Source organism: Pseudochaenichthys georgianus, chromosome 21 (genome assembly GCF_902827115.2).
Source record: "Pseudochaenichthys georgianus chromosome 21, fPseGeo1.2, whole genome shotgun sequence".
NCBI classification, from domain to species: Eukaryota; Metazoa; Chordata; class Actinopteri; order Perciformes; family Channichthyidae; genus Pseudochaenichthys; species Pseudochaenichthys georgianus.
In genome coordinates, this window is record NC_047523.1 from 22,852,619 (window position 1) to 22,865,740 (window position 13,122).

At 39.6% G+C, this 13,122-nt stretch overlaps 1 protein-coding gene across 1 annotated transcript in view; it reads left to right on the plus strand.

Moving 5' to 3' along the window:
• LOC117466484 (hyccin 2-like) overlaps positions 1-13,122 on the plus strand; it is a 46,591-nt gene that overhangs the window by 9,878 nt on the left and 23,591 nt on the right. The window contains 2 exon segments of the mRNA XM_034109747.2: positions 4,958-5,042; positions 11,909-11,986. Coding sequence (XP_033965638.1) covers positions 11,936-11,986 — 51 coding nt within the window. The 5' untranslated portion in view covers positions 4,958-5,042; positions 11,909-11,935.

Here is a 13,122-nt window from a genome sequence, read left to right on the forward strand (position 1 = left end):
TTAAAGATCTATATCTATTTTCATTATCATTATCACATGGAACACACACTTTGGATTACATTGCTGTAGTTTGATTTAGGTTGGTTTAGTTTTTCTTCATCTTGTGGTTTGAATCCACATCAGAGAAACATATGATCACTTGTTGTGTTACAGTAAAGAAAGGAAAGCAGCCCTCTAGGAGACTTCTTTGTTTGGAAACCTATACAAAAATATCTTTCTACAGCAACCAGTGTTTTAACCTATGCTGTTCTATGGCCCTAAAGAAATTGATTTAGATTTTTGACAACCAAACTCGTCTACAGGCCAGACTGATTTTCCTATTCCTTTGTTTACCATGTGTTGTTTCTGCACCTGGTACTGTCCAAACATTATAAAAAGCAAACAAAGAGAATGAGCACCGGCCCTTCATGCTTTTCTGAAGTAACACAGTGACTGAAATCATATTGTTCCCTTGTTTCCCTTCAGCCAAAATCTCTCGCTAACCGTATGGCACATTAGTTCAATTCAGTTTGACTAGTTAACTTATAAATAATTGTGAGTGGATATCAGTTTATATCACAAGTGGTTGATTTGATTACTAAACAGACAACACATGAAAATGCAAAGCTTATTCAGCTGTGCGGCTGCAGAGAAAAGCTAGTCGCGATCACACCTCTTGGTTGGATGTCTGCAGCACACAGGCACTGTATTTGGCACGTTTAGGACATTTCTTTACGTCATGCTAAAAAATATCGCACCCAGTAATCACACCCGCTGACTAATGCTACTGCAGCATTTGCTATTATATTAATATTTATCATGAAACAACACATTAATTTTTTCTTGCAGATGTACCCAAATGTGCCCCTCTCTGATCAATTCACACTCACTTGCAGACTCATGTTTGAAACTGAGGTGTGGTTAAAGTTGTTGACTTTGTGGGAAAATAAACGTTTCCTCTTGTTGAATAAATGTTAATTGTGTCAGATCATTTAGTCGTTTTTAAAGAGGTTCTTTTCGACACCATTAAAATGAGCGATGACGGGGAAAATAGGAAATCGTGTCCCGAAAAACGAATACAAACTCAGTGACCATTATTTTATTTACTTTAGGCAGAATCTACATTAGTGTGTTAATCATCCATGGCTGTCTCTTCCCTCTGTCTTCAGGGCGGCAGTTTTTAGGAGTGGTTTTCTGTACTTTGCAGGACTGTAACCTTGTTCATGTTTGCATTGGTTTAATGAGTCACTTAGTCCCGGTTACTCGTATGATTCATCCGCCTGTAGTGAATGATGAGCATTGTTAGGTGTTTGAGGGAGACCTCCATTCAGTACTTGAAATAAGGCTCCAGTCACTTATTAAGGGAGGGCTTGTGGGCTAAGGGAGGCTGCATGGTTTATGTTGTGCATTGTTGCTAATGGGATCTTTTATCGACATGCTTAACAGTTGTGCTTGATCCTGCCACTTAATGCTGTAGCTGTTGTTAGTCCTTTGTCCTGGCTCTGGCACAGAAGAGGACTGGGTAAAGTCACGGGAAACACACAACAGTCCTGCTTTGACTTGAATGATTGAATAAAGGGATTTTTCATTTACCAGTTTAGCCAACGACTCGAGTCCTTTTTGAGTCATGAGACAGCTGAGGGTCCAGACTCCAGTATATAAAAGTGAGCCTTGTTTTGCCCTTTCCCTATAAGGGCAGTTAGAACAACATGTAGCACTGTATAGCATTACATAACTGATGCAATGCATAGATTGGCCAGTGACAGTAATCGGCCAATTTTCAGCTTGGTGGACCATGACCAACAATCCAAACAGTCTAAGAAATAGCTGATTCTGTGCCAATAAAATCTGAGAATAATTGCAGTCGTTGCATCTGTAGTGGGTGTCACATTTTTGATTTTAGATACGCTGGCGCCTTGGCTGTTTGTTGGACAGCCTGATGGTCGGTCTACTATGGTCCATTCTGAAAAATATTTATTGATTGAACTATTTGATTGATTTCCATGAACAGAAATATGTTATGAATTTGAATGACGGTGCTTAGGGCTGCACGATTTGGGGAAATAATCTAATTGCGATTTTTCTGACAGATATTGCGATTCAATTTGCGATATATTTGTTTTTAAGCGACCCAACGGAAGTTTATTGTAAAATGCGGCCATATCTCCGGCTAGGACGGTCGTATCCACGTACTCCCGTCTCTAGCACCCCCGCAGCCCGAGCTACGAGTGAAAGAACTAAACTTACATGAAACTTCTGTTGGGTTGCTTTAAAGTCAAGCTTCAGTTTAAGATTCACCCTGTAATAGATGTAAAACATGTGATGGAGCATTACTACCCTGACTCAGATGGTTTGTTTCACCAAACCATCCAGGAGAGCTCCATTGGAAGCCATTTGGAAAAGTATTTCAAAATTACTTGGATTGGATCAATCTGTCTATCACCTACTATCATGGGCCACTTCTGATTGGTTAACAATGATTGGTACATGTGGAGCACAGCACTTCTGATTGGTGTGGATGACTGACACAAGAAGAAAAAAAAAGAAAAAAAAGATAATTGCATCATTTAAAATCGCGATTTCGATTTAAAATCCATTAATCGTTCAGCCCTAACAGTGCTACCTACCAATTCTTAGCGCCTCTGAGGTTGTCATGTTTGGGTTTTAGTACAAATTCGATGTTAAATTCAATGTTGATGTCTATATTTCTTGGTGCTCGGAACGTGAATTCCCAATGGCTTTGGTAATCCCCAAGCCTTTCCCCTAATGCCACGAGCATGTCCCTTATTCAGTGAAATATCAATCTACTACATGGGTCGACACACACACACTGGTATATATTCATCCATCTAACTGCAAATTCACATTGGAACATATCGTGTAAACTGCTCTGTGTGGAAACTAAATACAAAGTAACTTATTGGCTTTGTTTCAACCTTGTGCGCTGTTAAGCAGGGTGTTTAGCAATGTCATTGTGATTTGGGGTTTGAAGTGTTGTAAACAGGATGGGTTTGCACTCTTCCATTGTGAGCCCCACCACAGGACAATAAGCAGGTCCTGCAGAGGAAGAACGACTCCTAGAAGGAACATTCGCCAGGCCTCATTACTTGTATGACACATATTTAGCAAACAGTGACGGTTCGCTGGGGAGAACTGTTTTTGCTGGAAACGCAAAAAACTGGGTGAAATATAGAAATGAATGAAACCGTGTAGTCCCAGAGTTCAGTTCCAGGTCATTATGGGATGTTTTAGCCAAAGGGGAGGACAGCATTTTAATTATTCCTTTTACTCTGTCTTAGCTAGGTTACTGTGTCCTGTTCTTCTTACAGCAGTTGTATTCATACTGAGGCGCTTGGGTTGCATCTGTATGGTGAGAAAAACTCTAAGGCAGAAACGCATGTTCTTTCTTACAATGCAATCATTTTATACAATTCATCAAATTCCTTTTGAGGCGTCTAAGAAATGCTGTCGGACTTCTATAACCATACAACTGTTTGAGTTAGTGTTGTCGTTCTCCATTTGATCATCTATCCAGTTATAAGCAATTTGATATTAAATATCCATATTTTGTGATACTGTACAATGCATTTTCTGGAATGGAGGATTGTGATTGAATACAATAACCAATTGTATTTTCTGTTTCGGACCAATTTAGCAAGTGAAATGCCTGATAACTCAAAGTGATATATATATATATTATGAGTTATATGATGCTCTAATAACATGAAGATTCACTATCGCCATGAAACGGCTCCTCTTATTGATTTGCAACGTTGGCCACAATGGCCTAATAAACCCAGAGATGGTCTATAAGGGTTGAGATGGTGTCAACATAAACAGCTGAAATTAGGTTGATTACATTTATTTGGTCATTTTGGTAGTTTATTGTCCTAAAGAACTCAAAATATATTCCCGCCAAGCATTTAACTAGAATATGTTGTCATCAAATATGAGATGTTTTGTTTGTGTTGTATTAGTCATCCCCCCTCCCCCCCCCCTTTGCTGTATTCACTCAACCTGGCGCCACTGTTACCCTTTGCTGTGATGAGTCATACAGAATGAGTACGCCTTATCTGGCAAAGGAAAATAAATACCTTCTTCATACACATCCAGACGGATGGGACTGCTGCATGGTCATTTCCTTTAGTCCTTGTGATTAATTGCTAATCTGAGAGTCCTTCAGATTAACACAAGGCTGAGCTGGAAGGGCTCAGCATCAGATGGAGAGCTCAGTGATGTGGCACCGGGAGGGAGAGCCGAGCCAGCTCTCTGCAGACTCTTCTTTTGGACCAGTACAGTAAATTATATGGGTGTGCATCATCATATGCATTTTTAGCTATTGAAAACAACTATGTTGCTATGCAACAATAGGAAACTTGGGAATTCACTCCTCGTGCCTCTAAATAACCTTCGAAAAGCATTTGAATGCATAGTTCGGCTTCCTTGCTGATGCTCTTTAATGTTAAACTGTGCAGATTGTAGAGGAGGCTTGTGAAGTTGGAACACTCCCTGTTGTTTTCCAAAGTCTCTGTGTTTTTGCTGCTGTTGTGTTGGCTGATTCATTATCATGTACGTTTGTAGAGTAATGCCAAGAGAATTTTCCTAAAGTCTTCTATCATGTTTGAATCCAGTCTAAGATGCACTACAGAACAAAAGGATGCAAAAAACGAGTATTTACATTTTTTATGAATATGCCATTTGATAGAAAGCTGTCAGAAATGTTCGTCACTATTTCCTGACGGTCGAGGTGATGTCATCAAGACTGCCTTGTTTTGTCAAACCAACAGTTATGATCCTGAAGATATCAAATGTTACTATAAGACAAGGGAAGGAATATTTCAAATGTTTGAATCCAAAAACTGTCAAAATGTTGTGTAACAAAGCTCTATGAGTTAATTCTAATTATAGTTTGATGTGATTGTTGACCTAACCTGTGGTAGTTTGTTCATTAACGGAGGATTTATTCCTTGTGTTGCAGATGAGCGTCGGTGATTGACAGATGTGTGACGCTGTGGGGAACCATTCGCTTCTCCCAGTGGAGATCTGAGTTCTGGGACACTGAGGTGAGCGCCGCCTCTCAAACTGTTTCATTTTGTCATTAATTGATACTCGTGTTGATACTCATTTATTTTTCTGCCTTGATGACATACTAAATGATTCCTTTTTTAAATTTGTAGATCTTCACGTTATTTCAGTATTTATTGAAAGTCATTATCATTTATAAAGCATTGTACTCTTGAATATCCTTATATATCAATGTGACTTAAAATGCCAGAAACAAATGAGATTTGAATGTGAGCTGTTGTTGCTGATCTCATGGATGGGTGTTATTTATCTCTTAATCCTGCATATACTGATGTTTTTATTACGGTTAATCACGTGTTCTTTCCTCTTTTTTTATATTGTACTGTTATGTGTTTTCTTTTTGCAATTAATCTAAAAAAAGCAACAATGTCAGAAAATTATCTTTAACAATTTTAGCTTAATGTTGCTATGGAAATATGAAGGATTTGGGGGGAAAAAATTAAACTTTCTAACATGTGAAATACTGAATTAAGTATTCAAATCCCCAATCAGTCAGTACAAAAATAAAATAATATAGTAAAATAAAACGTTTAATGTTTTATATTCTCCGATTTGAATTGAAGGAATTCATCTTTGACATGACACTTGCAGTTTTATATACATGATGAGAACTACTGTATATATTACGTGAGGGACATTTCTTTTTGGTCAATATTTGCCATTGCCTGAAAGTCATTTTAATGCAGTTCCCATGGTAACTGATAAGCCTTCCCTGACGACGGAGAATTTCACTTCAGTGTGATTTTGACAGTTTGACAAGCCGGAGGAAAAGACTGAGTCAGACTTTCATGAAGAGCTGAACCAGCTTACTAAATAGAGCCTTTCAATTCTCACACTCAGATTTAAAGCGAGTGCTCGCACAAAAGTATTTGACTCGTTCAGATCCTCATCTGCTCTGAGCGGAAAACGTGATCCGTCTCCTCCAGCCTCACAGCGAATCGGATAGTTGGCTCCTCGAAGCCTGTTTTGTAACATGTTCAGGCTTATCCGCACCGCTCAGGGAGCAGTGCATCGTTTTATGTTGGATTTGCTTTAATTGTAACTTTAAATACTGGTTTGAAGCTGAAATGCCTTAAAACTGTTTCATGGTACCGTGGGTAGTCCATGTATAATTTTCTTCTGAATGAAGTAACTCAGGAATACTTTTTAAACTAGTTTAGTCTCTGCAAAACACTATGGAAATAAATCAATTGAGATTGAAATTGCTGCTTTGTCAGGTAGTGTGATATATATAAGGCATCATGTCTAGCGAGCGGTTCATTATTGCGAAATGAATGCCAACAGGTTGAGTGAGAGTCCATTTTGGGAAAATTACGCTTCACATAATGCCGCTTATTTCATGGCGTCTTACCTAAGAAATCATTGATTTGACTTTTGCTTGAAAGTAATTGTAATCCTTCAAAATATTGATTTAAAAATGATTTTGGTAGTCTATGGTAAGAACTGCATCCTTAGCAGCAATCTGAAATTCAGAATCTTGTATTCAACAAACCCCTTTAACAACATGTAATTACATGTGACATACATTTAACTAAATTGTGTCTGGAGCTCTAATCTTTTCAGTAAGTGAACACTTGTACTTTTCAGGCTTTGAATTTCAGCCGATGTTTATTCATTCACATCATCAGACTTTTTTTTGCCAGAAAAATACATTTGCATATCTTGTGTTGTAGTATAAAAACTGTCAGAAACGTAATGTAGATTCAGAGAAGCCTCAGAGCTTGAGCAAATGTCCTGGCCTGTGATGATTTGGGCGTACCAAATACAATTACACAAGGATGTGTCAACATTATGGTGTACTGTGGGAGGGAGCCTTAGTACTGTGCACACAGTTTACAAGGTTTATGACTTACTGTACAAAAAGGAACATTGTATAATATCGTATACATCTAATTTTTGACAAAGTATGTGTATGAATATTCCTAAATTTGTGCACCACATTTTCTCCCCTTGAATCTGAAAATGTTCATAAATGTTAACATTTTCTGGGGTCTGATTTTATTCAGTTATGTATGTGTCAGGAAGTGAACCAAGGACAGTGACTCAGATTCAGCTGCAATAAGTTTATTTACAACCTCTGCTGTCACTTGTCACACGCTGTGGGAGCACATTTGGTGTCAAAGGAGGAAATACAGGGCCGGGGGAGGAGCACATCTGTTGTCACATCTTAGATTATGATCTCTATTTAAAATAACAGTGAGAAGACATTTGCTTTTAGTTAATATCCTCATTTCAAAAACACTAACAAATGGAATTGTCTAAAGCTTAAAAAAAACTTTAAAATCAGCCAGCAGAGGCTGTTGCTGTCGGTAAATGGGATCTTCCCTCTTTGAAATGAGAATATATTGAGTTAGTCCTAATCCAGTGGCGGACGGCCCATAGGGGCGCTAGGGGCCGCCCCACCTCTTCCCACATACAAAAAAAATAATTAAATAAAAAAAATATATATATTTTATATTTTTATTTTTAATGAACAAGGTAAATATCATACAATTGGTATCAGTAACATGTATAATCTACAATAAAATCTCGTTTAAAATTGTGTTACGATGTCTAAAGTTACTGATAAGTCACATGTTTCCTGCCTGGCCTTGCCCGTGGCATTAGTTTATCATTACCGGGCGCCGTGCAAGGTGCCAAACAGCAGCAACCAGCACGTTGCAAAAGTCTCAATAGTAAACTGTGCCGCCGAAACATAATTTCAGCCAATCAGCGCCGTCAAATATTTTGGTCACGAGGGCGCTCACGTTGGCGCCCACGTTGGCGCCCACGTTGGCGCCCACGTTGCTTACGTGCGTTGACGTGAGTTGTTTTTTAGACTCGTGAGTGACCAAGGTGACGCGGTCCCCGCCCAATTCCGTTCAAGAGCTAATCTCCAATCCTTTCGAAAGGAGAAGTTTGGGAAAACTGTTGCTTAAAGACCATGGACCGGACCAACCCGATTTGTATATATCGCAGCAAGCTCGTGAAAAAGAAAAAACGTATCAACGAGGCTTCTCACGTAGCTGGTACACCAGAAAGGCATGGCTAGCTGGATGCAAACAGGTAAATGCTGTCTTTTGTTTCCCATGCTTGCTCTTCAAACAGCCGGGGACAGATACGATTTGTTCAGAAACTAGACAAAAGTTAAACAAGTACAAACCACAGACTGTCTGTGTCATGGAGAATACAGTCGCTGGTTTATTTATGTCTGTATAGGCCATTGTTCTGAGTGTGGACGGTCGGAGCATATATAACGTTAGCTTAGCCAAGCTCCATTCAGAAAACAAGCATTCTAAAAGGTTTCTCGCCTGCCGTCTGTCTGCAGACTTGTCAAAGCATTAATTCATGGCTTTTACTAACCGGTATCAGTATGCTGTTACGTCGGCATCATTTAGAAACGTGTATTACAATTTAATCACGGTAAAATATGTTCATTTAGTTGTAGTTGTAGCTCTCGAGCGCGTCTTGTTTGAATGATGCGAGTAAACAGTGTTTAGAGCGAAGCGAATATTCGCATCGCGTCCGGTCTGAACGCAGCATTAAAGCGAGCTCCGCGCTGCACTGGAAACGCGCCATTACATCACCAGAAGTCCTAATTTAAGGGGTAATTTCTCCCAAAAAAAAATTTTTTACTCACTATATCAACAGCCCCACCAAAAATATTTTCCACCAGCCGCCACTGTCCTAATCCTTAATCCCATCAACTCAAAACCACACCAACATTATGAGCCATTACCTCATTCACACCAACGGTGTTTCAGGGCCGGTTCGGAGCTGGAGCTTGAAAAGCACCGGGTTTTCCTGTTCACACCGCAGCGGAGCAGCCTCTTAGCTCCGGAATCCGGTTTATTTCAAGCACCAAAAAATTGTCCGGCCAGAGCAAAAGCACCGCATACGCCACGCTTACGTCGAGGCAGGAGCAGGGGCAGAAGCAGGATCAACTCCTGAACAACAACAAAAAGATGGAGAAACTTAACAAGCAGCAGTGGTGCACTGAAGAGACCAGCTACCTACTGGGAATCTGGTCTTCCGAAGAGGTACAGAGGAAGCTGGAGCACAATCGGCCATTGTTGTTGTTGTCGGTGTCAGCTGTGAGGAGTTTCTGCGCGGTTTGGCTTTATGAAGCAGGCACGCAAACGGTTACGTCATGACGCAAACAATGAGGCAATGACGCAGCACCAGTCGGACTCTGGGCGGTGTGGAAAGAGCCGGAGCTAAACCGAAGAACCGGTTCTGAACCTGAAAAGCTCTAGCACGGAGCTTGAACCGGAGTTGCGTTGGTGTGAATGAGGTAACAGTCGCTTCTAGGAGCAAAGGCTGCAGCTCTGTTGCAGCAACTGTAACAGGTCTTCAAGCATTTCCTCAATCAGAAGAGTAGGTTAGGAATAGGATGCATGTTATGGGAACCGTAAACTTGTGTTTGAGAAAGGCTCCTGTGTGACCAAGACACAGGTCACCACAGTGTTATTGCAGATAGCAGACTGTTGTTGCGCTTCTTAAAGGCTCCACCAGCTAAACTATGGTAGCTGTGTCACAATCTAAAGTAAAGGTTGTCAAATATTGTGAAATTATTTTGGCATTTATTTTAAGCTATACCCAACTCTAAAATGTAATAATCAAAGTGAATATATTTTCCATAGCATGAAGTCGGAAGAAAATATGGCTTTTTATTTTTGGCAGTTCTCAAAGTGCTGTCTGAACACCTAAGGAAATTCAGATGATGAGATCCCTAACTTTCTGTCTTAATTTAAGTAGGCTTTTATTGAGTGTTTAAGGCTTTGTTTTCCAACACCTGTGCTAGTTAGATCAGAGTTAAGCTGCCCGTAAGGTTAACTTTCAGTTGCACATGATTTCTTAACAATGCACTTGGGCTGAGGACCAAAAAAGTCTATCTTATCCACCTGGTTTTCGTGGTGCAGGGAAAGCCCGTTTGACCGCCCGTCTGGATTGGCTTATGTTCAAAGCAGCTCTGATCAACAGTGACAGGAGAGGGCACCTAGGTGGCTCCTGATGTAATAGTGTGGTCAGCATCATGGCTTCCACCCAGAGGCATTCGTCATGTTGCATCCCATTTACAGCAACTAACATTACTAATGACCACTTACCCATAACCTTTAGATCAGTGGTTCCCAACCTTTTTTCCCAAGAGCCCCCCCAAATGACTCCTGTTGGAAGTTGCGCCCCCCCCCCCCCCCCAGTCTCAAAAATGCTACAACTACTGTCACAGATTAGATTAATCAATCAATGTTTATTTATATAGCCAAATATCACAAATGTTACATTTGTCAGTGGTCTTCACAGTGTGTACAGAATATCAGTATGACAATACTTAGACCCTCACATCGTACAAGGAAAAACTTCCGGAGAAAACCCACAGTTTAAAGGGGAAAATGGGAGAAACCTCAGGGAAAGCAACAGAGGAGGCATCCCTCTCCCACGACGGACAGACGTGCAATAGATGCCGTATGTAAATCGAAAAGATAATACATTTACAACATACACTGTAGGTAGTCCAAATGTTTGGAAATACATGTCTATAATAAGAAGATGAATCCACGAGGATGTCAGCAATCTTGTGGGAGCCATCAGTGAAGTATTTTGTTAAAGGAGGATGAAAGCATAATTAAGGAGCACTATTGGAGTGACTTTGATGGTTATTGGACTCAGGATTAATTCATTTGGATTCCCGCTGTATGAAGAAATTAAAGGACGGCGCGGAAGTGGAAACAATTCACAAAGGGATTAAACTGTTTAAAACACATGCTCATAGTAAGCCGGATTTTACCGATGTGTTTATGTGGATTCAAAAGTCGTAAATAATGTACAAAATGGAGGAGACCGATCTGATCGGAGCAACTGTGACAAATAATCCAACTGAAACCGGCATGGACAATGACTATGTTTTAAAGATGCTCTTATCCAGAAAAGCCCGGTTTGGACACTTTACGGGCAGAAGAAACATTTCTATTAAAGAAAGAATTATACATTTCTGTCTTTTTATGCCTTTATTAGCAACTAACTTGAATTGTTATTCAAATTAATTAATCAATTACTTTTCATATTTTATTGTAATGTAGAGACAAGGCTTTTAGTGACAATCATGTATTGCGTTACAATTATATGTAAAAAAAAAAAAAAAAGTCTAAATATGATATTTGGCCTCAAATCATCTGAGGCCTGGCGCCCCCCCAGGTTGGGAACCACTGCTTTAGATGACCAATCACTGAAACGCTGAAATCAACTTGCAAGCTATTAAACAGATTATCCATCTATTTTCAAAAGTACACACTCTGCCAAGGAGGTTATGCTTTTAGGCTTGTTCTCTTCTTATTTTGTAATTTTGTCCTTTGTCTGAAGAATTACCAACAAAGTATTTGAGAGATTTTAATAAAACATGTTAAAAATGTTAAGCAGGGAATCTGAATAATGGGGCAGATACACAATCTTTGTTTCACTTTTGTAAACATTGCAAGACTGATTTTTATATATTTTATAATGTAAATGTTTTATCCTGGGAGCACTGCTAGCCTACTGGTTAAAGGGCATAATCGCAATGTTTAAGGTTCAAGCAGATTAAAGAAACTAAAACAAATGTTTCAAACATTATCTTTGGCAAATGGTTTGCTGTAATATGAAATACATATTTTGAAAATGGAAAATGTGCACGAACATGTGAAAAACAAGGGTGTTACTGTTACCCCTTATTGGATATATGACCATATGTTATTGCAAGCAAATATGATCTGAGGAAGTCGTAATTTTTCTCCTTGTTCTCTTCCTCTAACTGTTTGCATTGCTTCCACTTTGCCCCCACCCATGTCTCAAATATCTGTTCTCCTTTTCTTTCCTCCGTGTCCACTAGGCAGCCGGGGGGGGGTCTCTGAGGAAGATGCTGGGTCCAGAGCGCGGTGTTGTCGAAGAATGGCTCTCAGAATTCAAGGTAAAAGCAGGGTTCGTACGGTCATTGAAAACCTGGAAAAGTCATGGAAATTCAAAATGCAAATTCCAGGCCCTGGAAAAGTTATGGAAAACAATATTTTCCCAAAGTTTTGGAAAAGTCATGGAAATGTAACTAAAGTTGCGTCAAATATAATTTACATTTTATCTAATCGCCGAAATAATCTGCGGTCGCGAGCTGTTATGTGCCATCATGACGCGCATGGTGTTATTTTTTAATATATGAAGCGCAAACTGTGTGCTCGAGTCTTCCTGCCTGTCGGCTGAACTCTGCTGCTGGATGAGGGTCAGTTTAGCTACATTAGCTACGGTGCGTTCGTTAACTGTGCGGAGTCACTGTGGCACAGACTGCACTGCTGGTGAACAGCTGTTAGAACGGGCCGTTCAGGTGTTCAGAGCAGAGCGGCAGAGCGTGATGTGAACTGAAAAGAGCTAGCATACATTGTCACTATCTGCTAACGTTAGCTTTAGCCTTCGTTTTCTAATAGTTTTTTTCATAGGCTATAAACGGAGGTGGTATAAGTATAGATATTGTGCTAGAGTAAAAGTAGAAGTACTCAGATCTTGTACTTTAGTAGAAGTACTCGGATGTTGTTCTTAAAAGTAGAAGTACTCAGATCTTGTACTTGAGTAGAAGTACTCAGATCTTGTACTTTAGTAGAAATACTCAGATATTGTACTTTAGTAGAAGTACTCGGATGTTGTTCTTAAAAGTAGAAGTACTCAGATCTTGTACTTGAGTAAAAGTAGAACTACTCAGGTCTTGTACTTGAGTAAAAGTAGAAGTTCTCAGATCTTGTACTTGAGTTAAAGTAGAAGTACTCAGAAAAGTAAAAGTACTCAGATCTTGTACTCGAGTAGAAGTACTCAGATCTTGTACTTTAGTAGAAATACTCAGATATTGTACTTTAGTAGAAGTACTCAGATCTTGTACTTTAGTAGAAGTGGAAGTACCCAGATCTTGTACTTAATAAAAGTAAAGTACTCAGATGTTGTACTTGAGTAAAAGTAGAAGTACTCAGATCTTGTACTTGAGTAAAAGTAGAAGTACTCAGGTCTTGTACTTGAGTAAAAGTAGAAGTACTCAGATCTCGTACTTGAGTAAAAGTAGAAGTACCA